The sequence below is a fragment of the Notechis scutatus genome, chromosome 6, assembly GCF_049901735.1.
Source record: "Notechis scutatus isolate UNSWTSFEM ecotype Mainland chromosome 6, rNotScu1.2, whole genome shotgun sequence".
NCBI lineage: Eukaryota > Metazoa > Chordata > Lepidosauria > Squamata > Elapidae > Notechis > Notechis scutatus.
The window spans coordinates 19,248,682-19,273,004 of NC_142014.1; the positions used below are offsets into that span (position 1 = coordinate 19,248,682).

General features: G+C 38.3%; 1 protein-coding gene across 2 annotated transcripts in view; it reads right to left on the bottom strand.

Moving 5' to 3' along the window:
• Nucleotides 1-23,771, bottom strand: part of TBC1D22A (TBC1 domain family member 22A) — a 111,294-nt gene extending 87,523 nt beyond the window's left edge. Inside the window, exons 1-4 of one of the 2 annotated variants that reach the window (XM_026677657.2) lie at nt 23,447-23,771; nt 17,199-17,255; nt 11,145-11,476; nt 9,983-10,156 (exon numbers count right to left, since the gene is read on the bottom strand). In XM_026677657.2, coding sequence (XP_026533442.1) covers nt 9,983-10,156; nt 11,145-11,476; nt 17,199-17,255; nt 23,447-23,508 — 625 coding nt within the window. In that variant the 5' untranslated portion in view covers nt 23,509-23,771. The remainder of the gene's footprint in view (nt 1-9,982; nt 10,157-11,144; nt 11,477-17,198; nt 17,256-23,446) is intronic. The other variant, XM_026677656.2, reaches the window with a different exon arrangement.
• Nucleotides 23,772-24,323: the final 552 nt, after the last annotated feature.

The window sequence follows — 24,323 nt, forward strand, 5'->3', positions numbered from 1 at the left end:
TGCTTGAGGCCCTAGAAAGAATGCAGAGAATATCAACAAAGAGAAGAGCTTTGGAGGCTACATTGTACAAAGAACTTTTAAGGGAACTAAGCATGTCTTGCCTAACCAAGAGAGAAGGATTGGAATTCTGCAAATCTGAATCCAGTTTTGGCCACCAGGCTACAAAAAAGATGCTGAGACTTTAGAAAGAATGCCGAGAAGAACAGCAAAGATTGTTTGGGGACTGGAGGCTAAAGCACAGGATGAATGGTTGCAAGAACTAGGTATGTCTAGTTTAACAAAGAGAAGGACCAGAGCTGACATGATAGCAGCCTTCCAATTTTTGACAGGCTGTCCCAGAGAAGAATGGATTGACCTATTCTCCAAAGTACCTGAGGGCAGGACAAGAAACAATGGATAGAAAGTTATCAGAAAGAGATCCAACCTAGAATTAAGGAGAAATTTCCTGTCATTGAGAACAAGTTGTGGGTGGCTCCATCACTGATGGGTTTTAAGAAGAGATTGGAAAGCTATCTATATGAAATAGTACAGGGCACGGATGTCAAACTCGCCGTATCACCTTGCCATCATGTGACATATTGCAATGTTTTTTGCCTTCGCAGAGCTGGGGTGGGCGTAGCCTGTGCCTGATGCATCCAGCCTGTGGGCCAAGGTCTCCAAGGTCCCTTCCAACTCTGTTATTCGATATTCTGCATTCTGACATGGTAGCTGCCTTGCGGTACTTAAGGGGCAACTTATTCTCTGAAGCGTCTGAGGGCAGCACAAGAAGCAATGATTGGAAGCTTGCTAAAGAGATATCCAATCTGGAACTAAGAACTGACAATTAAGTACAATCAAGTAAGGGAACAGCTCACCTCCTGGAGTTGTGGGTGCTCCATCGCTGGAGGTTTTCAAGAAAAAATTGGACAGCCATTTGTCCGGGATGCAATAAGGCCTCCTGCCTTAGGCAGGGAGTTGAACTAAATGACCTCCAACGTCCCTTCCAGCCCTATGATTCTATGATTCTAAACAAAAGAGATAGAAATCTAGTAACTAAGTGAATGAATACGTCATTTTATTGACATTGAGAAGGGCACTAGATATATATACTAGTTATGGCTTAGGAACCATCTAGAATTCCTAGATATTTTTTTTTAATCTTGATCACTGAATTCACCAATATCTTAAATTCTGCCATAAAATGCTAAATAGAAAGGGGAAGCTTTCACCATTCTGGCTGTATGTAGGTGAAATTCCTCAATGTCATTTCCTTACTGAATCTCAAAGATGCTTTTTCAAAAGGCAATTTCACTTACTTTGTTTTTCCTTGAAGACATTTTGCTTCTCATCCAAGAGAAGCATTCAGTCTGAACTGAAGAAGCTTCTTGGATGAGAAGTGAAACATCTTCTAGTAAAAAACAAAGAAAGTTCAGTTGCTTCTTGAAAAAGTACCTTGGGGACTATCATGACCTGGATGACTGAGAATCTCCATAGATATTCCTTACTGAATGTTTTGCCTATAGCATATAGAAACAAGTATATATACAAGCTTCAAATAAGGTAAATGAAACTTTAAAAGGCAGCCACAGGTTCCAATGATTATTTTTTGCACATGAAAATTATACAAATGTTTTTTAGCTGCACGTTTTAGAATAAAGTCAAAAAAGCAATATTCCCTTTCTAATATTGACTGCATCACAAGATCACTTTGGAAGAAGAGGGGAGGCCAGATAGATCCAATTCTCAATCTTTGAATTGGGTCTTTTATCAGCAAACAGGAAAGACTGGATCATATGATTCCATGTGGTCAAAAGTTGAAAAACTGACCAATGGTAGTTTTCATACAAATACAAGTAATGTACTTGTATTGCAATTTAACATTAGCATCCCCTTTTCCTTATTTTTCCCCTCTGTGTTAAAAGAGATTTCCACCTTTTCTTTTTGGGCACATTAATAATAGGAGATATGGTCTCTTAGATAATCAGATTTATATTACAAATATTTCATTCTCTTTAAATGGTATTTACAATTTTTTTTGTTTTTAATTGTAATTTTGAAAAAACCCATAAAAGTATTTTTTTTTAAAAAAAAGACTAGATTCTGCTCAAACAGCCATTTCCACCATATTCAGCATCCAAGAGAACATGCTGTCTTTGAAGGCACTGACTGCTATCCTTCTCCATATTCCATAGGGAAGTCTGCAACTAAATATGTCTATTATATTTCAAAGTATTTCCGACTCATTTAAGCAGATCTAGGTTGAAAACAACATTGATGGAGAAAAACAAATCTCAGCGATGGATTCAGAGGAGAATAGGCAGATTCAAGAAGTGTTCTCCCTTCAGCAAGGACGCTCGTGCAGTATGGAAATGCTCATTTTGTTCCTAAACAGATACGGGTAGCAGCACCTCTTTTCCTAGCTGCCTGCAGATAAATACAGATAGCCGATAGTCCTTGTTTAGCAATCACAACTGGAACCCAGCAACTCAGTCCTTAAATGGAGCGGTAACTAAGTGAAACCATGACTGTGTTTATGATTTTAAATGAGCTATTTTTTGCTTTACAAACCTGAAAGGGGCATAAATGTCAGGATGGCTTGCAGTTACTTTTTCAAAGCTGTCGTAACTACAAACAGTTGCTACCCTGTTTCTCCAACAATACGGCCTCCCCCAATAGGAAGTCCCAGCATGTTTTATAGGCATGAAATGAAATTAAGCCCCTCCCCCCAAATTAAGGCCTATATTAAAACATGCGAAATGGGGGGGAATGGTGGGGGGGGCTTGCTGTTAGGAAGTACTTTTGTTGCACACCCGGATATGGTGCTGCCTGCGTTGACCCCGATACGAAGTGCCCCACCAACGCCGAGGTCAACATCCAAGCCATCGCCACCCGCCCACCCAAAGATGCAAGGGGGGGGGGAATTAAGTCACCCCCGAAAAGACAGCCTAGCCATTTTTTCAGGGCTCAAAAAAAAATAAGACCCGGCCTCATTATATGAGAAACACGGTAAATGAGGCAGTGTTTAAACAGGGACTTCCTGTAGTTCAAATACTCAGGCACATGAGATACACCTTCCAATTATTTCAACTAAAAGCCTCGGTGTCAACCTCACACTCTTTTCTTTTTGAAACAGGTGTCGGGAGTAGATTGGTGGGAAGAAGGAAAGATATGACAAGCAAAGAATTAGATGTTTTCTTTTGCTGCTGCTCTTTTCCTGTTTAGCCTTGTCACATTTAATAAGTGCCCAGGAACTTTAACCAGTATCAAAGGACTAGAAAGAAACCGCTACAAAGGCAGATGAACTTTATTGACAAGATCCTGGAGACAAGACAACTACTCTGACATTCAATCTGCAAGAAACCAAACACTGAACACAGCGCTCGCTAGATTCAAATAAGAAGAGAATAAAACAAAGAAATGGACAAGAGTGCCAGTAACTGCAGACGCTGTTGCTACAGAGGATGAACATCCTGGAAGGTGACCTTAAAGACTTCAAAGACTGTCTGGATTTCTCCTTTTGGAAACATCAAAAGATGGCTTCTCTAAGGAAAGGCCCTCTTAATAGAACGGAACAGTTGAACAAATTAGGAATATGAGAGATGGTATCTTAGGTCAGGGGCTCCCAAACCCCGGTCCGTGGACTGGCACCAGGCTGCAGCATGCCGGAAACTGGACCATGCAAACAAACCTTCCATCTGTGGGATGCAGGCAGCATGTTTTCAACCATGCCCTCTCCAGCCCATGGAAAAACTTCCTTCCATGGAACCGGTCCCTGGGGCAAAATTCACTTAACAAAGTTGTTACTTAGCAACATAAATTTTGGGCTCAAACTGTGGTTATACATCGAGGACTACTCTAGTTACTTTTTTAAAGATTCTTTGCAAGTAGACAGGAAAGAAGAAAAAGGATTTTTATTTATTTTCCTTTTGAGTTTTTTGCATTGGTGAATACTTTTTTCTATGCAAGGCTTAAAAGGCAAATATCTCCTTGAGCAACTAAAAGATGCTAGGTTAATTTGAAATAGGCTAAATACTATTCTTTGATTGGCAAACAAGCTTCACAGTATTTTCACAGGTTAGTATATGGCCTTTAACTTTAGTAAGAATAGTTCGTTCCCATGTTCCATTCTAGATCATGCAACAAGCACAAATATGACTCAGGAACCAAACAAGACTCATTCTATCATATAATTCTTTGCACGTCTATTTAACTCATTTGATTTTAGGCAAAGTGGATTTCAATAGAAAAGAATATATGTAGCTCAAGGTTGAACGTGGAGTCCTTGGTATTCTCTGAGCCTAGTTGTTTGCTTGCCATTCACTGATGGTGTTATCTAATCAGGTAATGAAATGTCTGCAAAGCAAACAACCAAGCTCAGAGAGCACCAGGTATTCCAGAAAACATATTTAAGTTTCCACATGAAAAGAGCAAGACAGCTATTAAAAAAGACAGAAAGTATGAAATATACTACATCATTAAGGCAGTGACTAGAACTACTTTTCCATAAAGAAAAAAGCACCAGATCGAAAGACAATCAAACACGAAAATGCCTAACCTCTTACTTAAACGATGGAATCATAATTAACCAATTAATGTGGAAGAACAAAATAATTTTTCATCCCAATGACTACTGGTTTTTTTGTTTTTTTAATGAAATCATACCACATCAAGAACACAATCTGGGGCTTTCCTGAAGCAATTAAGTATTACCACTCTTTTGATGCAAGGATTTTTCTTCTTTCCGGGAAGGAAAGCCCATAAAGACAGCACTTCAAGCTTGCCTATTCTTCCTTCTGGTAAAACAGATTGATATCCTTGTCTATTTCAGTATCAAGAGCTCCATTCGAACAACTCAAGCATATTGCTAGATTCTAGAAAATCTCCAGGATAGGATATAAAATATCTGTATACTCTTGGAAACAATTAGCATTTACATCCAATTAAAACAGACGGAATTAACTTTCTGTAATATTTCTCCAGCCTGAACTGGATACACTCATTATATACTGTTTCAATTCAGCAAACTTCAGTTAACACTATACAATTACAATGAAACAAATACCGATAAGCTGCACTTTTACCATGGAGATTTGATCCTCTGCTTTATCAAAAATTAAGACTCTGCTTCAAATAGGAGTCATTGGCTGGCCTGGAGGCCTGCTGGAAACCAAGCAACTAACTATGCACAATATTTTTCTCAAAACACAAAAGCATTCTTCTATTATTTCCCTTTAAGCGTAATATTTCTGGCTGTATAATTTTAAGGGAACCCACAATTTTTGCTCATGCATTATTTATCTTTTGACACAAAACAGTTACTTCACTGAGACACTGTAAATCGTAACGTGATTTGAATGAACAATTAAATGATGGACATGATAAACTAGATTTATAAGCTTCAAATTCTTATGAAAAAAAAATCTTAGCATAATTTAACTCCAAAAGAACTAGAATATTCTTCTAAAACAATGCAGATTCATGGAACTGCAGCTCCCCCAACAGTATCTGAGAAGTTAAACAGCACAGAGATTGAGCTAATAAATGGCTTGAAATTACTATGGGTAACCATAGTAGACTAACTGCTTTAAAAATTAAAAAAAAAAAGACAGTTCTGTTATACATATTTTAAAAACTCCATGTTCAATGCTGCATTTATTTTTTCCTGAATGATTGAGAAATTAAGAAGCATCAGACAAATGGAGTGTGCTGAACACATTATATTCTTGAAAAACAATCTTCAACCAAAAAAAGCCAACTTAGCTGAAGTATAAAATGTTCTAGTAAAATAGATGAAATAGAAATGTGAAAGAAACAAAAACAGCACCACACAGATTAATCATTGAATGACAATGCAGAATTTGAAATGTGAGTGGCTAGCAGTAGAAATGGGAATTGTTGAAATATAAATTAATATAAAAACACTGCTGATCTACATAGCTTTAGTGTCTCATGGAATCTTCCCCATTCAGGAAATTGAGGTCGTATTTATAAATACTTACTGTTTTTTCAAGGTTAACTTGTTTGGAGAGTTTTAAGCAACAAGTCAATATTTGCTCCCAAATTTCCCTTCCACTGGGGGCGATGAGGAGCACCTCAACCACAAAGCTGGAGCTAGACTATCTGTGCAGCTGTGTTTGGCTTCAGAGAGCAGAAAAGGACATTTGAGATGAGCAATTATGAAAGTGGGCAGGGAACCAATGAAATAATTCCAAATCATGGCCATTTGTCACCAAGAGAGGCATACATCTTTTCTCCAAACCTCTGAAGTAAGAAACAATACCGTAAGACTATTCTTAACATTGTCCTACAAAGACAAAGCGTATCAGTAGGAGCTATGATTATGCATTCTTATCTAAGTGCCACTGTGACCAATAGGAAATATTTTCACTTAAAGAAGATATTGTAAGGAAGGACTCAATGTTACTTTAGCTTGATCTCAACTGATGGACCAAGCTCCCCTTATTGTGTAATCCTCATAAAACCCAGTACAATACTGGTACACTTTAAACGTGCCATTTGAGTGCCTGGTTTGTTGAAACATCTGAATGCTTCTCTACTGATAAGAAATAAGACACAGAACAATTTCATATATGGATGTAAAATCACAAGATAACTTGCTGCCTTGCTTGCTTCTTGTGCCCCTTGCTTCCTCATGCACACATGCACATATATGTTGTTCTTCCCTTGCACACACATAGTTCTCTCATGCACCCTTCTCAGTCCTCACACAGGAGACAGGGCCTTCCAAATAGCCCCTATCACTAGGACTTCCTTATGAGAGAGGATAGGAAGACTTTGTTATTGTTTTTCAAAAAGGCTAATTTCTTTTCTTCAGTAAAGCACTGCAAACTGGGTTACAGACTAATTGTTTTCTCTCTGTGTGGTCTATGAACACATCCCTGCTCTAATGGGTCGGGTAGATGTGACCGGCAAGAGACGTTCTCTCAGATAACCTGGTCCCAAGCCATGAAGGGCTTTAAAGGTGACAACCAGCACCTTGAATTGTACCCGGAAGCAAATAGGCAACCAATGCAGCTCCCGCAGGAAAGGTGAAACATGTGCACACCGGGGTCTGCACAAAACCATGTGGGCCACTGCATTTTGCACCAATTGGAGCTTCCGGATGTTCTTCAAGGGCAGCCCCATGTAGAGCGCATTGCAATAATCAAGACGGGAAGTGAGTAGGGCATGAGTGACTCTGAGTAGGGACCGTTGGTCCAGGAAAGGGTGTAACTGGTGCACAACCCGCAGTTGCACAAAGGCCCACCTGGCCACAACTGACACCTGCTCTTTGACCAGGAGTCATGAGTCCAGGAAAGCCCCTAGATTACTCACAGGGTTTGGGGTAGTACCATCCCATCCAAGGTGGCAATTCTCCCTGAGCCAACGAACCCCAAACCCAGAGCCACTCGGTCTTGCAAGGGTTTAGTTTCAACCCGTTGCTCCCCATCCAGCCCCTAACAGCCTCCAGGCACTTGAGAGGGAGGACACAGCAACACTTAATTCACCACAGGCTGAGATATACAGCTGAGTATCATCAGCATATTGGTAATACCTCAGTCCATGGTGATGGATGATCTCACTCAGCGGCCTTCATATAAATGTTGAACAGGAGCGGAGAGAGTCCGAGCCCTGCAGAACCTCATAAAGCAGTGGGCGAGGGCTGGATCTCTCCCCTCCTATCAACACTGACTGAGAGCGGCCACAAAGGAAGTGAACCAGGACAACACAAGGCCCCCCTCTCCTACCCCCCCAAAGCTGCCCCAAGAGAATCCCATGGTCAATGGTATTGAAAGCCGCCGAGAGGTCAAGTAAAGCAAGGATGGATGCACTGCCCCATCCCATTCCCACCAGAGATCATCCAAAAGTGTGACCAATGCTGTTTCTGTCCCAAATCCAGGCCTGAATCCTGACTGGTAGGGGTCAAGATAATCCGTTTCATCCAGAAACCTCTGGAGCTACTGTGTGACCACCTTCTCAATAACCTTCCCCAAAAAGGGAAGATTGGAGACAGGTCGGAAATTCTCCAACTGGACAGAGTCCAGCAATGGCTTCTTAAGAAGAGGGCAGACCATAGCCTCCTTAAAGTTCTGGGTCACCATTCCGTCCTATAGGGAAGCATTAATCACCACCAGGGTCCATAATTCAGTTTTCTTTCATATTTTTTCCCCAAATTCTATCAGCTGTCTAAATAAGTTCTTATTCCTAGATTATATTACTTCTTTCCACAATCTTTATCTGCTGTATGATATATGCTGTCCTAACCCTCTTTGAAATTTCTTTAACATCTGAATTTGTTAATTAATATGACATATATGCTGAAAAGGAGTTAAAGAGTGAGCTTAGCAGGGATAAGTAGCAGAACAAAGCAATTGCAAAAGTTGAAAGTGAAATATGTGTAAAAAAAATTGGTATTCTGTGTTTAACTTGGGAATAAAGTAAATGTCAATACCTAGTTGTTATCAATGACAAACTGTCTAGTCTGGAGAGGGATCAAAGGTGAGAAGACAAAAAATGGCTTGTCACAAAAGAAAAATGCACAGAATGAGTTTTATTTTATTTAATTCAAATAGTTCAAAAAGTACTTTCATAAGAATGTTATAATAAGAACAGCAAAAGTAAAAAGATAATGTAAAAGTAAAAATATAATGAAATGTTAATCTGCCACATTGCACTTCTATTCTATTACTCTGTATTGCAAAAAAAAAAAACATAATGTATTTCAAATTCTTTATGAAAAAAAAGCAGTATCAAGCGCTACCAAACAAGTTCATAACATATGGGATGATGCATCAATTGATAAGTATCTTTCTTGTACATGTCAAGAAAGATACCTATGAGTTTATGTGATAATTTTTTATGACACTTCCTCCCCTCTACCACATTGATATAGAAAACAGATTAAAGGTTTCCTAAAACTGACATATCGACAACGCTGAAATTCGTTCCTGTTCCTGTTTACTAAAAAAAAAAAAAATGTATATTTATTGCATGTGCATATGTGAAAATGTTTTAATCTTTAACATAAAACAGACAGACAATATCATGGAGCTTTCTTTCTTTCATGGTGAATGGGGGAGAGAGGGGAACCTGCAAAGGAATACTTTTTTTATTGCCTCTTGTTCTTCTTCGTCATCATCATCATCATCATAACCAACATATCTTTTAACTATAGTTAATCAGGAATATATTCAGAGCAGCTCAATAGCTGATGCAATTCTAGACCAGGACTATGATGGAGACCCAGGAAATTCTTTATCTAAAGTATAATTTATATGATTAATTGCTCACAGAATCAATGCTCATGAAATCTACTGCTTCAGAACCTATGGTAATTAAAGAAAATCTCCAGAGAAAAATAGACCAAGGTACCTATAAATGTAGACTCATTCTCCATCCATGTTTCTGAATATGGATAAAAAAAATTAAATATCTCCCTATACAGATATTAAAGAGAAGGAGGCTCTTGGTAAGTAAAATTGAGCAAGTGGATGCCTGCAAAATTCTGGCTTTCTGATATATTTTTTTATGTCTGTTTAAATAACAGGCACATTTGACTATACAGCAAGAAGAAATTGCATTCCTTTTGGCTGCCAAACAATTTTGCTTGAAGGTCTGGGAAGAGTATAACCTACCTAGAGATGAGATCTCTGGGGATGCAGTTAAAATCTTTCTCCTATCCCTGTAATAATTGTTTTGATTCTTTCCCAAGCCATTTTAGAGGAAACTTCAGCCAGATATCCTTAAAACTGCAATTCCACTACCGTAATAATGAAATGATTTGACAACAAAAGCTCAACAATAGGTTTACAGTTAAAATCCTTGGGACAGGTGCAGGAATAGACCACCTATCTTTCCATTAAGCCAAAAGAATTAAACAGAATAGAAGGCAGTAAAAAAGTTCCAATATGCCTTTTAGGAAAGAGCAAACCGCCTACTCCTGTCTCACAACTATTTAAGGGATCTTAATCTAATGTGCTGTTTAATGTTTATGAATACTTACCAAGGTTTGTATTTGGGCCAGCAAGAAGCTGCTTGAATTTATCTAATCGCAAGGCCTCTCTTTCAGATAATACATGAACACCGGAGGCATTATCTGCCACCCCACCAGTAAGTGCATTTGTAGAGGCTTGTGGAAGAGACTGAGATCTTGGCACAGAAGTATTTCCATTAGTGTCTAGAAAATATAACAGGGGAAACAAGGCATAAAGTTGATCAAATCTGAAATGGGGAAAGAAAAGATATTTATACACACACACAGAGAGAGAGAGAGAGTCCTTACAACAGTTCATTTAGTGACCATTCAAAGTTATAACGGCATTGAGAAAAGTGACTTATGACCGCTTTGCAGTTACAGCCTTTCCAGCATCCCCGTGATCATGTGATCAAAATTCAGATGCTTGGCAACTAGTAGTTCATAGTTATGACCGCTGCAGTGTCCCAGGGTCACATGATCCCCTTTTGCGACCTTCTGACAAGCAAAGTCAATGGGGAAGCCAGATTCATTTAACAACCGTGTTACTAGTTTAACAACCGCAGTGATTCACTTAACAACTGTGGCAAGAAAAGTCGTAAGATGGGGCAAAACTCATTTAACAAATGTCCCACTTGACCACATAAATTTTGGGCTCAATTGTGGTCATAAGTGGAGGACTCCCTGTAGAGTATTACTATGTATTTTCAATAAACTTTGGACTACAAATAGCAGTATTTTATCCCCTTACCTCCAACTCAAATATGAGATCTATCCTGCTATTTACCTCATGTTTGTCAAGAAGCGGATGGGAAAACTAAGGACTACCACTCTGAAATTTCCTTTTGTAAGAAAAGAAGTATTTTACTTATAAAAAGAAAGTACAGTGCTATTTTATATAATTATTAGAAATCTGTTGTTTCGCAGTTTTCTCATACTGAAAATAATTAAAAGTAGATTTTTCCCCCCCCATTTCTCCTACCAGAGTCTCTGGAAAACTAAGAGGGATTAGAGTTCCATGTAAGTCGGGATAATACATTTAATATTCGCAGTATCGGAACTGAGCTATTAGCCATTTTCCAACTTCATTTTTGGAAAATCAGCATGACCTTTCAATTGGTGCTCAAGAAGAACCATTGCATTCAGCCAGGGAAGCACAGGGCAGCGATTGAGTTTCTTAAGGGTAATATACCTGCAGAACTTGATGTGTTTGTTTCGCTGACAGATTTAACCAGTCTGTTGTCACCACATGCAGCTGAAGGCAAGTCTGAAATTTTCTGCTCCCTTTCTATCTGTTCCTCCTGCAATTTGTGCTGCTCGTGTAATTTGCTGTGATTCTGAATTACTCTGTTAGCTGTTTCCATGACTACATCGGTGTTGAGGCTTTCTGTAGCCATTGCTAAAAGTTCGTCATCATCTTCTCCTACATCCCAGGCATCGCTCGTGTTGCTTTCAAATTCCTGAAATGTGCTGACTTTCTTTGCTTTTACTGGGGTCGTAGGAGGCTTGATTCCTTGTTTTAAACTGTTTAAAAAAACAAACAAACAAAAAAGCAGCTTTTACTAATACTTGCATTACTGTAAAATTTAATTAAGGAAAAAATTCAAGTTGGTTAAAAGTGATATATTTCTGATGAAAAAGCAAGCAGATTAGGATGTCCTTTTGAGAACAACAGAATAACAGAGTCGCAAGAGACCTAAGAGGTCTTCTAGTCCAACCCCCGTACCTAAGCAGGAGACATTATACCATTCTGTCCAAAATGGCTGCCCAAAATGGCTGTCCAGAATTTCCACTCCGCTACTCAGTTGTAGCTGTTAAAATAAAACAAGCCAAAAGAGAAAAGGGAGAGACAGATCTCAATTAACAATAAGTAATAATTCTGTATAGCTGTTAACACTGAAGTAAAAAGTCCTTCTCAAGAACATATGGTCTTCATATGCTCTGCTTATCTTCCAACGTGAATAATCATTGTACAAACTCTGTACAACCTTGGTCTGCACAGAGTCCGTCATGCCAGTTGGAATTATCACAAACAGTATCAATCAGATATATTACAGACTTAGACTCTTCCAATATAATGCTGGACTTCACAGACATGAGATGTGGATTAAACATCACAACATGAAAACAGCTAAATCAGAAGACGGAGATTGTTTTTAAAAACATTTGACATATAATAATTTATATGCATGCATATATGTGTGTGTGTGTGTATAGATTATAGATACACACACACACACACACACACACACACACAGAGAGAGAGAGAGAGAGAGAGAGAGAGTTACTACAATCCATATACTACTAAAATTAATGTTGTGAACTTTTAAACAATCAAAACAATGTCACAGGGCAACAATTTTCAAATCGAGGTATCTCAAATGGATTAACCTTTCCTGATTCATGCAGTATTTCTTATGCACCTATACACACCCTTCCCCAAACCAAGCTTGTCCCACAGGCTTTGCCTAACTCATGCAGCACTTCTTAGGCACACACACACACACACACCCTTCCCAACCTGCGCTACCCACCCCACGTACTGTCCTTGATCTGCACAGGATTTCTTGCACTATCCCAAGCACCCCAGGTATCTGTGCCAACACAGGCCACCCTCCCTGCACCATTCACAACCAGTATGGGACCTCTCACTTACCCCTGTGGCACCCATGCATTCTTTTTGAGCTAAAGGGCCTTGAGCACACGTGCCTACTTGACTCACACAGCAACCCCTTAATACTACTTAAAGACCATTTTCCCATTTAGCCACCCAAGGGCCTCCCGAGACTCCCCCTGCCTCTGCAAGTCCCTTGGATGGGTGGATGGAAGTAGGTCTCAGCCTACAGGCTACAACTATCCTCCGTGTGCCAGCCGCTTCTGCTGGCCAGATTTTAGGCTCTGTTGCCTAGCTAGACAGTCGGCTTAGGAGCAGGCTGAGGCCTGGGTAACCCTGAGGGGCAGAGAGCGGAGCAGCACTGGCTGTCTTGGGGAGGGGGAGAACTTAGGAGGTCCGGGACAGGTGAGCTTGAGCTGGCACTAGGCCTCCAAAAGCTTCCCCCTGAGATCCACCCCATGCTCTGCTTAACGACCCACACGTTCATTTAACAATTGCAATGGGGAAAGCAGGAATAGGGGTCGTTAAGTCAGATGCTTCACTTAACTGTCATTGTAACACGCAACCATAATGGCCAGGCCCACGCTGCGGTTTTAAGTTGAGGACCATTTTGGATATGTGGCTTTGGATATTTTAGCACAAAGGGCCATTTTTTCTTTTTGTTCCATTTGGTTGAACAGTTTGTCTTTATTTCAGGAAGCTTGGGGAAAAAAACACATTCTTTTACACATACTTGCTGATTATCTCATTTGAAGAGGAAGGGATAGAAGCTGAAGCTATTTCTTTTAAAAAAAAACACTAGCTTATCTATTTAATAAAAATCATGACAATAAAAGCCTTTGTAAGAGGTAAAAAGTATTGCTATACAGAGCATGCAATGTGTATAATCAATGTTGTATCCATAAAATCAAGCTGGCTTTATAAAACAGTAGTAATATATCAAGAAAACGCTAGTGGAGAAAAAGACTGCATACTTTTATACATTTTAGGGGTTTTTTTTTACTACCATATGTTAAATAGAAACTTCATTAAATACAGTATTTTCAAAACTTCAAGAAGAAAATATATACACATAATGGCTTGGCAAATAAATACACAATAGGAGCTAATTAATGTCAAAAATGCTTTCATTAATGACCTTGATACTTAAAATAATACTCCTTGTCTCACATTGTCTGAATCTTACAACTAGACAAAAGAGGGGCCTTTAATTGTCAGCCAGGATGATCCCCTGACAAAGTCAAGCTTAAGTAACCACTATCAGTCCTTCTATCATTAATCTTTCATGAAGCTAAAGCTTACACACCAACTTGACAGAAATTACAAAACTTACAATGATCCTTGGGCTCAGCCTGCTCATCTCCTACAGTTACTAATGTACATTCACCAGTAGAAAATGGAAATATTTTGATACTAACCAGTTTTCTAAGCTGGGTTTGCAACCTTATTCTGAATTCTGATTTGCATTAGTGATAGTTGGTGTAGATACAATAGTGATAAGATTCATTCAAACTAAAACGTACTAAATAGTTGTCTACTTTTCAGTTAAATTTGTGTGATACTTGAGCATTGCTATTTGCAAACAATAGATTATTATGTGTAATGCAAGTCAATGCCTTACCCAACATACTGCCACTTAATGGAGCCAGGTACTAATTACATGTCAAAAAGCAAGAACACAGAAAAGGTATGCAAGAAAGCAACAGCAAGCAATTCCATAATTATCTGTAATGATTATGATTATAACACACCTTAGCCATGTTATTACACTTAATGGCATCATGCAACAATAGCTTGGATTTCCCCCCCTTAATATTTGTTCAGACAATATCTGTTTTAGATATGTGTAGATCTCAGGGAAAAAATCTACAATTTTTAATTTTCAATATACTTTTGGTTTATTACTTTATTTTTAAGTAATCAACCTTGACTTAGTGTCCTAGCGCTGAACCCTAACCCTAACTCGCCTCCCACTCAGAAGGTTGAGAGTTCAATCATAGGTTAAGGCAAAGGTTTCTCTCCTAGGACACAAATAAAATATTTCCTGCAAACTCCACATGGCATCAGGAAGGGCATCCAGCCAGTAAATGCTCAGCTCCAGCCAGTCATCCTGACTCTTATCCAAATTTGTTGCTTGTATCCTAACGATTTTTATTGCCTGTTTCCTAGTATGATTTGATTGCTTATTGTACCCTATGACTATCATTAAGTGTTGTACCTGATGATTCTTGACTCTTGACGAATGTATCTTTTCTTTTATGTACACTAAGAGCCTATGCACCAAGACAAGTTCCTTGGGTGTCTAATCACACTTGGCCAATAAAAAGGATTCTGTTCTATTCTATTAAGGGATCACAGAGTCATAAAAGGGAGTTTAACTTAGTATAATTGTAAAAATATGTCTTTGCATCTGCTGAATGTCTAAGTGGCTCATGGCTGTCCACATGCTAACTAGAACATTGTCTAACCATGCAACACCAGTATTGTAGGAATAGCATTAGGTTATATGAGAAAGAAAACTATGGGTTACATGAAGAAAAACTTAAACATAAGATTAGGCATCGAAACAGACATCAGCATAACAAAATAAATCTAAAACTTCAGCAGGCACTTAAAGAGCAATTAATGTTTACTTTTGTTTTATAAACTTTTACTACCAGTACTGAAAAAGCAGCCATAAACTGTGAATTGCCACTCCTGAGACTCTAAACAATACTCCTTAGAACTGCAAGCACTGTTGAAAAATCTATTATAACTGAGATAGCTGAATGACTAGGGAGCTATGGTTTCTCTGTTATCACAGCAAGGATCCTTTGTTTACTTTTCTGATCTATGAATCAGTGGTGGGATTCAAAAAATTTTACTACCAGTTCTGTGGGCGTGGTAAGGGAAGGATACTGTAAAATCTTCAGTCAGAAGTGGTATTTTCCGGTTCTCCGAACTACTCAAAATTTCCGCTACCGGTTCCCTGAACTACTCAAAATTTCCGCTACCGGTTCTCCAGAACTGGTCAGAACCTGCTGAATACCACCTCTGCTATGAATTAGACTGAACTCTATTCATTAGATATATTGACACGTCCTGACATGATATCTTACAAGACTCGTCATATCAGCAGAATGTATTCTGATGTCCACAGTAAATTCACTAGAAGAAAACAGATCAGCTTTTCTTCACAAAGAGTAAAGTCAGCGAATGAATGTGCATCCCTCATATAGAGCAATGTAAATTTGTAAGACTGCCATTCCAAGGTCCTACAATATGGCTTGCGTATTCCCAAATTATCACATATTTACTGTAATGGGGGGGAAAATGAGACAATGTTCTATATGCCTTCCCAATTTCTCACAGTAAGAAAATGAAACCACTGCAGTAAATAAATATGAACCAGATTATAGTTCATATATAAAATCAAATTAGTGTTTGTTAGAAAGTAGAATTTCCTGCCTGGAAATAGGCAAAGTATATAGCATTAGTATCAGCAAAGTAAATCACAAAGCTTTCATTTTACATAAAGAAATGAGCAGTATTCACATACAAATCCAGGATTTAGTGTTTATGATGAATAAGTCACATGCTGGTACATAAAACCTGTTCATTTCTGTTTTCTATTTATGCAATCAAATGAAATGGAGAAGTCATGGCAAGAGTAATCTAGTTACAGTTTCACAACACAAAAGGAGATGCAAACAACAATTCAGAATGTATTGCTAAATTAAGATTCTGGCTTGTTTGCAAGCAACAGAGCAGAGTCTTAAATGAAACGAGACAATTCATAACTTTTTGGGCATCCTTTCAAACGTATTTCTTTGCCAGATTCCTCAATGCCTTCAATAACAACAGAGCTTCTGGTGTACTGTCTTCACTGGAAAGGTTGGGATACATTCAGAGATGTATCTGCCTTCAAAACAGCCCATTTTGAACGATATAGCATAGTCAAACAAAAGCACAAGAAATATCTTACGACATTTTGTATTGTATCACAAATTGTTTCATGATAATTTTTATGTTATAAAATGTTTTATAATAGTTTCCCAAATTTCAGTTCCACAAGAGTCATCAGTCCTGGATTTCAGATGCATTCTGTAAGTTATCCCATATGAAGTACCTTGATTAAAAAAAAAAACTTTTCCCTATAATGCACTGTTTCACCTAATTAAAGATTATGATTTTAATAGTATATCAATACAATACATAATCCATTAATTAATTTCATCAGTTTATTTAAAGAGAAGGAAAAAAATACAGTTAAAGTTGCATGTTGCAGTTCCTTTTAAGCTATAGTACAGTAACAGAACAGATAGCAAATGTCATTTATAAACATTATGATGAAGTTACTTTGTGTTTAAACATTATAACTAAAAATGTGAATATGACTCAGTTGATTAGGCTATTTGTATCTCTGAGTTTTTAACAAGAAATGAGTACTTACTTCTTTAAAATGCATGGCATTAAATATTTATTCAATAAGCTAACCTAGCCAAAGTGGTATTCCTTTGTATTCATGAGGACACTTATGCCAGAAAGAAGCAGAATAGGAATAAGACTAAAGCATTTACTAAAGCTTAAAATAAGGCAGTAAGATTTTCACAAAAATAAAGTCCCTCAGCCACAAAAGAAAAAAAAACTTACTTTCCATGCAACAGTGGATCAAAAGGAGGATGCTGAGCTCCATATACATGTTGAATACTAAAAAGAAAAATAAGAGAAATAATATTCAATTCAATTACAGCAAGTCTCTAATACTTGGAAGTAAATCCACAAAATGTGAATGTGGCATATTCAATAACTTTCTATAGCAGGTTTCATAATACCAAGTTCATAATTATACCGATTACAGCCTACATGAAAGGATCCTAACAACTTTCAAAATATGGAGATGCTTATAGGTCATCACTGGAGCTTTACAGTCATCTCAATCTCACCCCTAACTCCAAGATCAAACAAAGAGTTTGGAAACATGATACAACTGCCTTCTTTCTTGCAGATGGACAAAGCAGCAACTTTGGAATTCTGAGCCTGACTACCGTGAGTGCAAAAATCAGGACAATTTCTAGATGGCAACAAAGAATTCAGGCACCCAATATCCCTGTGCTACTGCATCTAATGAACAGATTTTTGCAGTCTAGATCTGGTAGCCCTAAATACTTACTGAAAAGAGGAGGAGGAGGAGGAGGAGGAGGAGGAGGAGGAGGAGGAGGAGGGAGGAGGAGGAGGAGGAGGAGGGAGGAGGAGGAGGAGGAGGAGGAGGAGGGAGGAGGAGGAGGAGGAGGAGGAGGAGGAGGAGGGAGGAGGAGGAGAGAAATGAAAACAACTACTTGGCTATCTCACTTTCCATGGAAGCACTTACCACCATCCAGTTCTGAATGGAGGAACAAAATCTACTGGAGAAATTTGTAACTTGGTTAAAAAGACCATCCAAAAAAGATACAGGCTGATTTTTATAACTAATAGGTACACTACATAATACTAATACACACAAAAGGCTAACATTAGGCTGGCCACAACCTTTGGAAAGCCTTAAAGATCTGGTTGTATTACTGATCATGGGAGTCAGAAGGTTAGTCTAAGCCTATGAAAGAAAGAAAGAAAGAAAGAAAGAAAGAAAGAAAGAAAGAAAGAAAGAAAGAAAGAAAGAAAGAAAGAAAGAAAGAAAGAAAGAAAGAAAGAAAGAAAGAAAGAAAGAAAGAAAGAAAGAAAGAAAGAAAGAAAGAAAGAAAGAAAGAAAGAAAGAAAGAAAGAAAGAAAGAAAGAAAGAAAATTTATTAGCAAATATAGTTATCTCATGCAGATTTTGTTGTTGTTTTTAATGCACTATTGGCTGCCCAGTCACAATGGCAAGATTTGATAGAAAGGGCTCTTCTTGCTTTTGATAATGCATTTTTTGGAATTCTTAAGAATTATGTAAAAGTGGAAAGTGAACACAGATGAAAAGGAAATTTGAAGGAAAACAATCATCTCCATATGTGAACAGATTATTTTACAATCTACTCTACTGGCTAGAATCAATGTAGCCAATGTGGGATCAATGTTGATGTATTTTTCTAATCTATCACTCATTTTCTAAAGTTATTATTTGTTTCCTAAAATAGTAATCAAATTGATAAAAATTCCCCCCAAAGCTAGTTTATTGTTGAAGAAGACTTAAGAATGAAAAGTACTTAGAGCACGTGTGTCCAACCCATTGCTTACTGGTCACATAGTCTTGGACAGCTACTACATTTACTACTATGCAAGGTTTGAAATAAAGACTTTCTAAAATGGTTAGCAAACCTTTGTATTCCATATAGCTGCTTCCCTAAGCACTAATAAATTATGTTATTCGGAATGCAAAATATCATTATTACTGAGAAAATAAAACTCAGCAGGAATTTGATTCATAGAAACAATCCTGATTAACCCTCACTTTAAAATGTAATAACTGAATGCTGCAATTGAAATGCAGTATATGTTATAAGAAAGGCTATACTGTACTCTTTCCTGGAATAATTTTTTTTCCCTTTTTTGATTTTATTGTCAACTCATAAAACATTTTCTATACACATTGTATAGTTGTCAACAGAAAAGGGGGGGGGATTTCAAAGAGCAGGCAGCAGTGAAAGTACATTCCATTCATATTCATTCCATTCATATTTTCTTCAGAGACTGTTTAGATGACTGAAGCTTCTGCTGTGCAAAAATCTAATTGGAGAGCATGATTGATGACTCTTGGCTATGGACGTGTTACATTGAAGAATATGAATTATGATACACCCAGAGGGGTGGGGGGAAAAGCAGGGTCAAGGGTGACAGTGAATTACGTATCTCAGAATCGGCTACACCCAGATCATGCCGACATGTTGACTTCTAATAAATCCCTTGAAGTTTTGGGAGTGTGGCTCCTCATAATTCAATTGGAGTAACTGCCAGAATCCTGACATTTGTTATTTCACTGAAAATTATATACAATCAACATAAATGTCAGAAATGGTTAACAAAATTTTTATTTATATTATATCGAAGTAGGCAAAAGAGATTTGATAAACCTCATATTATTAAAATGCTTTCAGGTGCAATGAAGATGCTGAAGTTATTCTGGCAGATGTTATCATCATTTAATGGAGGAGATTCAACGACTGTGGAAGGTATCATACCAAGAACAAGTTTATTGTCTACATCCAAGTCCATTCTTCATTCCAAGCCTTCATCTCAATTTGCCATGCTAAAATTTAGAAATATCATATTCTACCTGATGTAACATTCTTCCTACCCAAAATAAAGAACTATGTGAAGCAAATCATCCAGATTTATAGTAATCCAATGATTTGTTGCTCTTCGAAATTTATATTTCCCAAAAAGCTTATTCCTTTCAAAATATTAACTAGTTATTATGAAAATATATTTTACTCAACTGAAGTCTCTTCCTATCAAAGATTTAACAGCTAGAAAGTTTTTCTGAGTGGAGTTGGTTATGTATTGCAAACTATTGTGACAAGTTTGAATATGTATTATATTATATTATATTGCGATATGTGTATGATAATTATGAAATACTTGTGCATACATTTGATTTCTTAACAGACTATGTTTCCAAGTTTGAGAACTGTAAGACTTAAGTTTATACAATCACTACCAGTGATTTGAAGAAGCATTTTGATGGACTTAATATTTTATTAAAAACTTTAATTACTACCATCAAAATAAACCCTCTAATTCATAATTTTAGTTCTATAGATAAGCCCAAAACTACTCTCAGTACTCTACATTTGGTAGCCTGTTTTGATTAAAACTGTGACAGTGTTCCTTACTAAATGTATTTACAATACAGTAAGCTGCAATTGCTTAACTATATTTATATCTTCCATTGTATGCAAAGCTTGGTTATAAAGGAATCATTTAATATTTTTCCTAGCAAAGAAGCTTTTAATGGCTCCTCCCTCTAACCTGAGCAAATACCTATCTTGATCTTCCAGGATAACTCCTTTTTCTGTTGTCAACACCTTCTGTTGCCTGTGCATGAAGAGCAATTTTGTGTCCAGATCTCTTGGCTAAAGTACCTTCTGGTCAAATTGCCTTTAGAATCTTTTTAATGCCCAGTTTCATCACTATCTTACAACAATGCTTCCCGCATTTTCATCAATTAACACTGGCCTCTAGATTCTTTTCCAATAAGACTGGGTCAAATCCAAAAGCTTTCTGTTATCTTACTCTGCTCCTTTTACCATTCCTTAGTTGTGATTTTCAAAAAAGCTTGTAATTTTCCAGGTGAACTTCTCTAATTCTGAAATGGAGAAATTTATTTTTTTTATTCTGTTCCTAGAAGACTTTCTAACATTGAATGAAAATGTATTCCTAAAAACCCAAACTAAATCAAGCAATCCCGACAAAACTATGCCTCCTACATTCCAATTCAAGGTCTTTGTGAGAAAATAACCAATCATAGGTTCTGATAATTGCTTTTCCATCATAGATAAGGATGTGAGGGTATGATTTTTCACCTTAACAGAAAAATTAAAGGGACAATGTTCAACAAACTGTGATTTTTCAACCCTCCAAAATTCTATGCTATCTAAAGTTATCTAATTTATTCCTACTAGTCTAAGTTTTTTGCTTTAGCTTCACTATTATGCAAGAGAGTTTTTAAGTGAATTTTACCCCATTTTACAACTTTCTTGCCACAGTTGTAAAGTGAATCACTGAAATTGTCAATAGACTAGAAATATAGAAATAGAAATATAGAAATCATAGAAAGAGAAGTAATCAATAGAGACTAGAGACTAGAAACTAGAGTGATTGGACACACAAGGAATTTGTCTCCGGCGCATAAGCTCTCACTGTACCTACAAACAACAAAGTGATAAGTCATAGATAATAAATCATAAGATACAACAATTGATAAAGCATAATATACCAATAGGAAAAGGTAGTAAGAAAGATGACAGGTGAGAAAGATGAGAAGATGGAAAAGATGAGAGGAATAATAGCAATACAATGTACTACATAGGTAAACAGTGTTAGGCGTAAGATAGTGCTGTGGAAATTAGGTATTTAGCAGAGTGATGGCATATGGGAAGAAACTTGTTGTTTTGGCATACGGTGGCCTACAACAGCATCTTGAGGGGAGAAGTTGAAACAGTTTATGTCCAGGTTATGAGGGATCTGTAGATATTTTCTCAGCCCTCTTTCTGGATGGTGCAGTATTTGGGTCCTCAATGGAAGGCAGGGTAGTTGCTATTGTTTTTCTGCAACTACCCTGCCTTCTATTTTCTGCAATCTACTATCTGTTGAAGTCTGTACCTATCCTGTTTGGTTGCTATGCCAAACCAGACAGTTATAGAGGTACAAATGACAGGCTCGATAATTCCTTTGTGGAACTCGATCAGCAGATTCTTGGACAATCTGAGCTTCCTTGGTTGGCACAGGAAGAACATGCCTTTTTAATGATGGTTCTAATGTTAGGTGTTCCTTTCAAGTCCTGAGAGATTATAGAAACTTGAAGGTCTCTACTGTTGGTAAAAAATTGTTAAGTGATTCTGCCTTCCCTTTGATTCTGCTTGTCAGAAGGTGTCACTTCCCCAGGACACTGCAACTGTCATAAGCACATGCCACTCGCAGGGAATTTGGAATTTTGATCACGTGACCAGGGGGATGCTGCAGCGGTCATGTGAAAAACAATCATAAATCACTTGTTTCAATGCTGTTGTAACTTTGACCTGTCAATAAACAAATGGTTGTTAAGTGGAAGACTAACTTGTATACAATACTGTTGCCAACTGAACTTAAAAGAGCCAGCTTTCTCTATGAGATATTTATGAATTGGGTTCCCCCCACCCCCAAAAACACAGATTTTTGTGGCCAGGTCACAGAAATGCAAAATATACTTACGGCCTCTCAGATTAAAATCCAAAGCACTCCATTCTGAGGCTTCAGAAAATCAAAAATAAAAGGCCTCCCCTGAGCCTCAGAATTTAGGGTTACCTTACAGAATCCAAGAAGGACATGAAGTAATTTCTTCTTCGGTGACTGCTGCACTTTATTCTCCATTCTTGTTTTTATCTTATCAGTTCAACCATAAGAAGAACACAACAGTGGCCAAACACATATCTAATTTCTCGACAATGCTTTCAGAATATCTATCAGCAGGAAACAATAACAGCTCCGAGTATTGACACAGAGAGATGCCTTGCCTCTGGATGGTCGTGTTAAACGTTATTTACCTGATACTTTATTCTTGATTTAAAGGTAGCGGTTCCACCCAAGATCATCATAAAGTCTCACCTCTGCTAGTTACTACACCTACCGCCCTGCCAGGTCCTCGTTTCTCACAGGAAACATCGGCAAAGTACTTCCAGCAAACTCAAACTGTCTACCGTGGACATCACTCCATTCCCAAGAGGCCTGTAAGGGGGCGTGCATAAGCGCACCAGCGTGCCTACTGTCCCTGCCTTATTATTCCCATTTATCCATTTATTCTTACTCATTATGTATATACTTATACCTCTTTATACTTATATGCTTATATGTTATGCTCATGCTTATACTTGTTTTCTCATACATGCTTGACAAACAAAATAAATCAATAGTAAATAAATGAATACTTCCAGCAAACTCATCACCATTGTAGAGCCAGGGCCAAAGAACAACCGCCGCCGCCCTCGCCCTCAAGCCCCGGCTTCTTCCAACCACTCCATCCCAACCACCCCCGTTTCCAAAGCCATCGCTTCAGATCCGGAGGAACCGAACGCCTCGCGAAACGGGGAGGCGGAAAAGGAGACGCGACACCGTGGTGCCTCTGCTCAAAATGAAAACGCCCACCTACTTTTCACCCCGGGAGAAGCCCATAAAGCCCGACCGCCTTACACGCTCCCGCTTAGGCACCCCGCAACTTTTCGCCCGCTTACCTGCCCGGCACCCGAGACGCGTTCCGCTTCCAAAACTGCTTCTTCCCCGCGTCGCTCGCCATCTTCCCGTCACCTCATAGCCCTTCTTCTCCGCAACGGGAGCGGTGAACGGGCACAGGATCCGATGCCCGATTTCGACCGGCAGGTCCCGATTTCTTCTCCGACCAAGGCCGAACGGTTCGGGGCTCACTCCATCCCGGCCCCTTTCCCTTTCCTCAGAGACCTGCGCGCGGCCATCTTGAGACCCCAGAGCAATCTCTCTCTCTATTGGCTCCGAGCATCAGCTGTCGCTTGCGCCCTATCACAAGTGAACATACTTCCGTGTGGGTTCAAGGAAGCCCGATGAAGATCAGTAAATCCTATTGGAGAAGAGTTGGGATTTCAATCAATGGGAGTCACCCTGGGAAGGCTTCGGGCAGAAGCGAGGGTTTTGTCGGTCACCGATTGGCTGTTTTAGCATTCTTTTCCCGCCCCCATGAAGAGCGCTTGACAGAAGTGCTGGCTTTGCAGAAGAACAAGCACAACAGCAACAACAAGTGTCATCGCCGCCCTGTCATTAGTGGCATCGTAAACTGACCTGACGTCAAAACACTAGCACAGAAGGCTGTATTTAAATAGGGTTGATCTTACATCGCCTTGATTCATGTAATTGCTGAGCCTGAGCTGCACAAAAATCTTTTTTGAGGGGATATCAATAAAAAGTAACAGCAATTTAAGAACTACGATCATTTCAAACCTGACAATAAAACCTACGAGATAGTAAAAAATATATATATATAAAGGCTAGCATTGCTAAGATGATGCAATAATATTAAAACACCACGATGATTACACATGGGCTCATAATATTAAAATGAGACTGTTAACCAAAAAATGA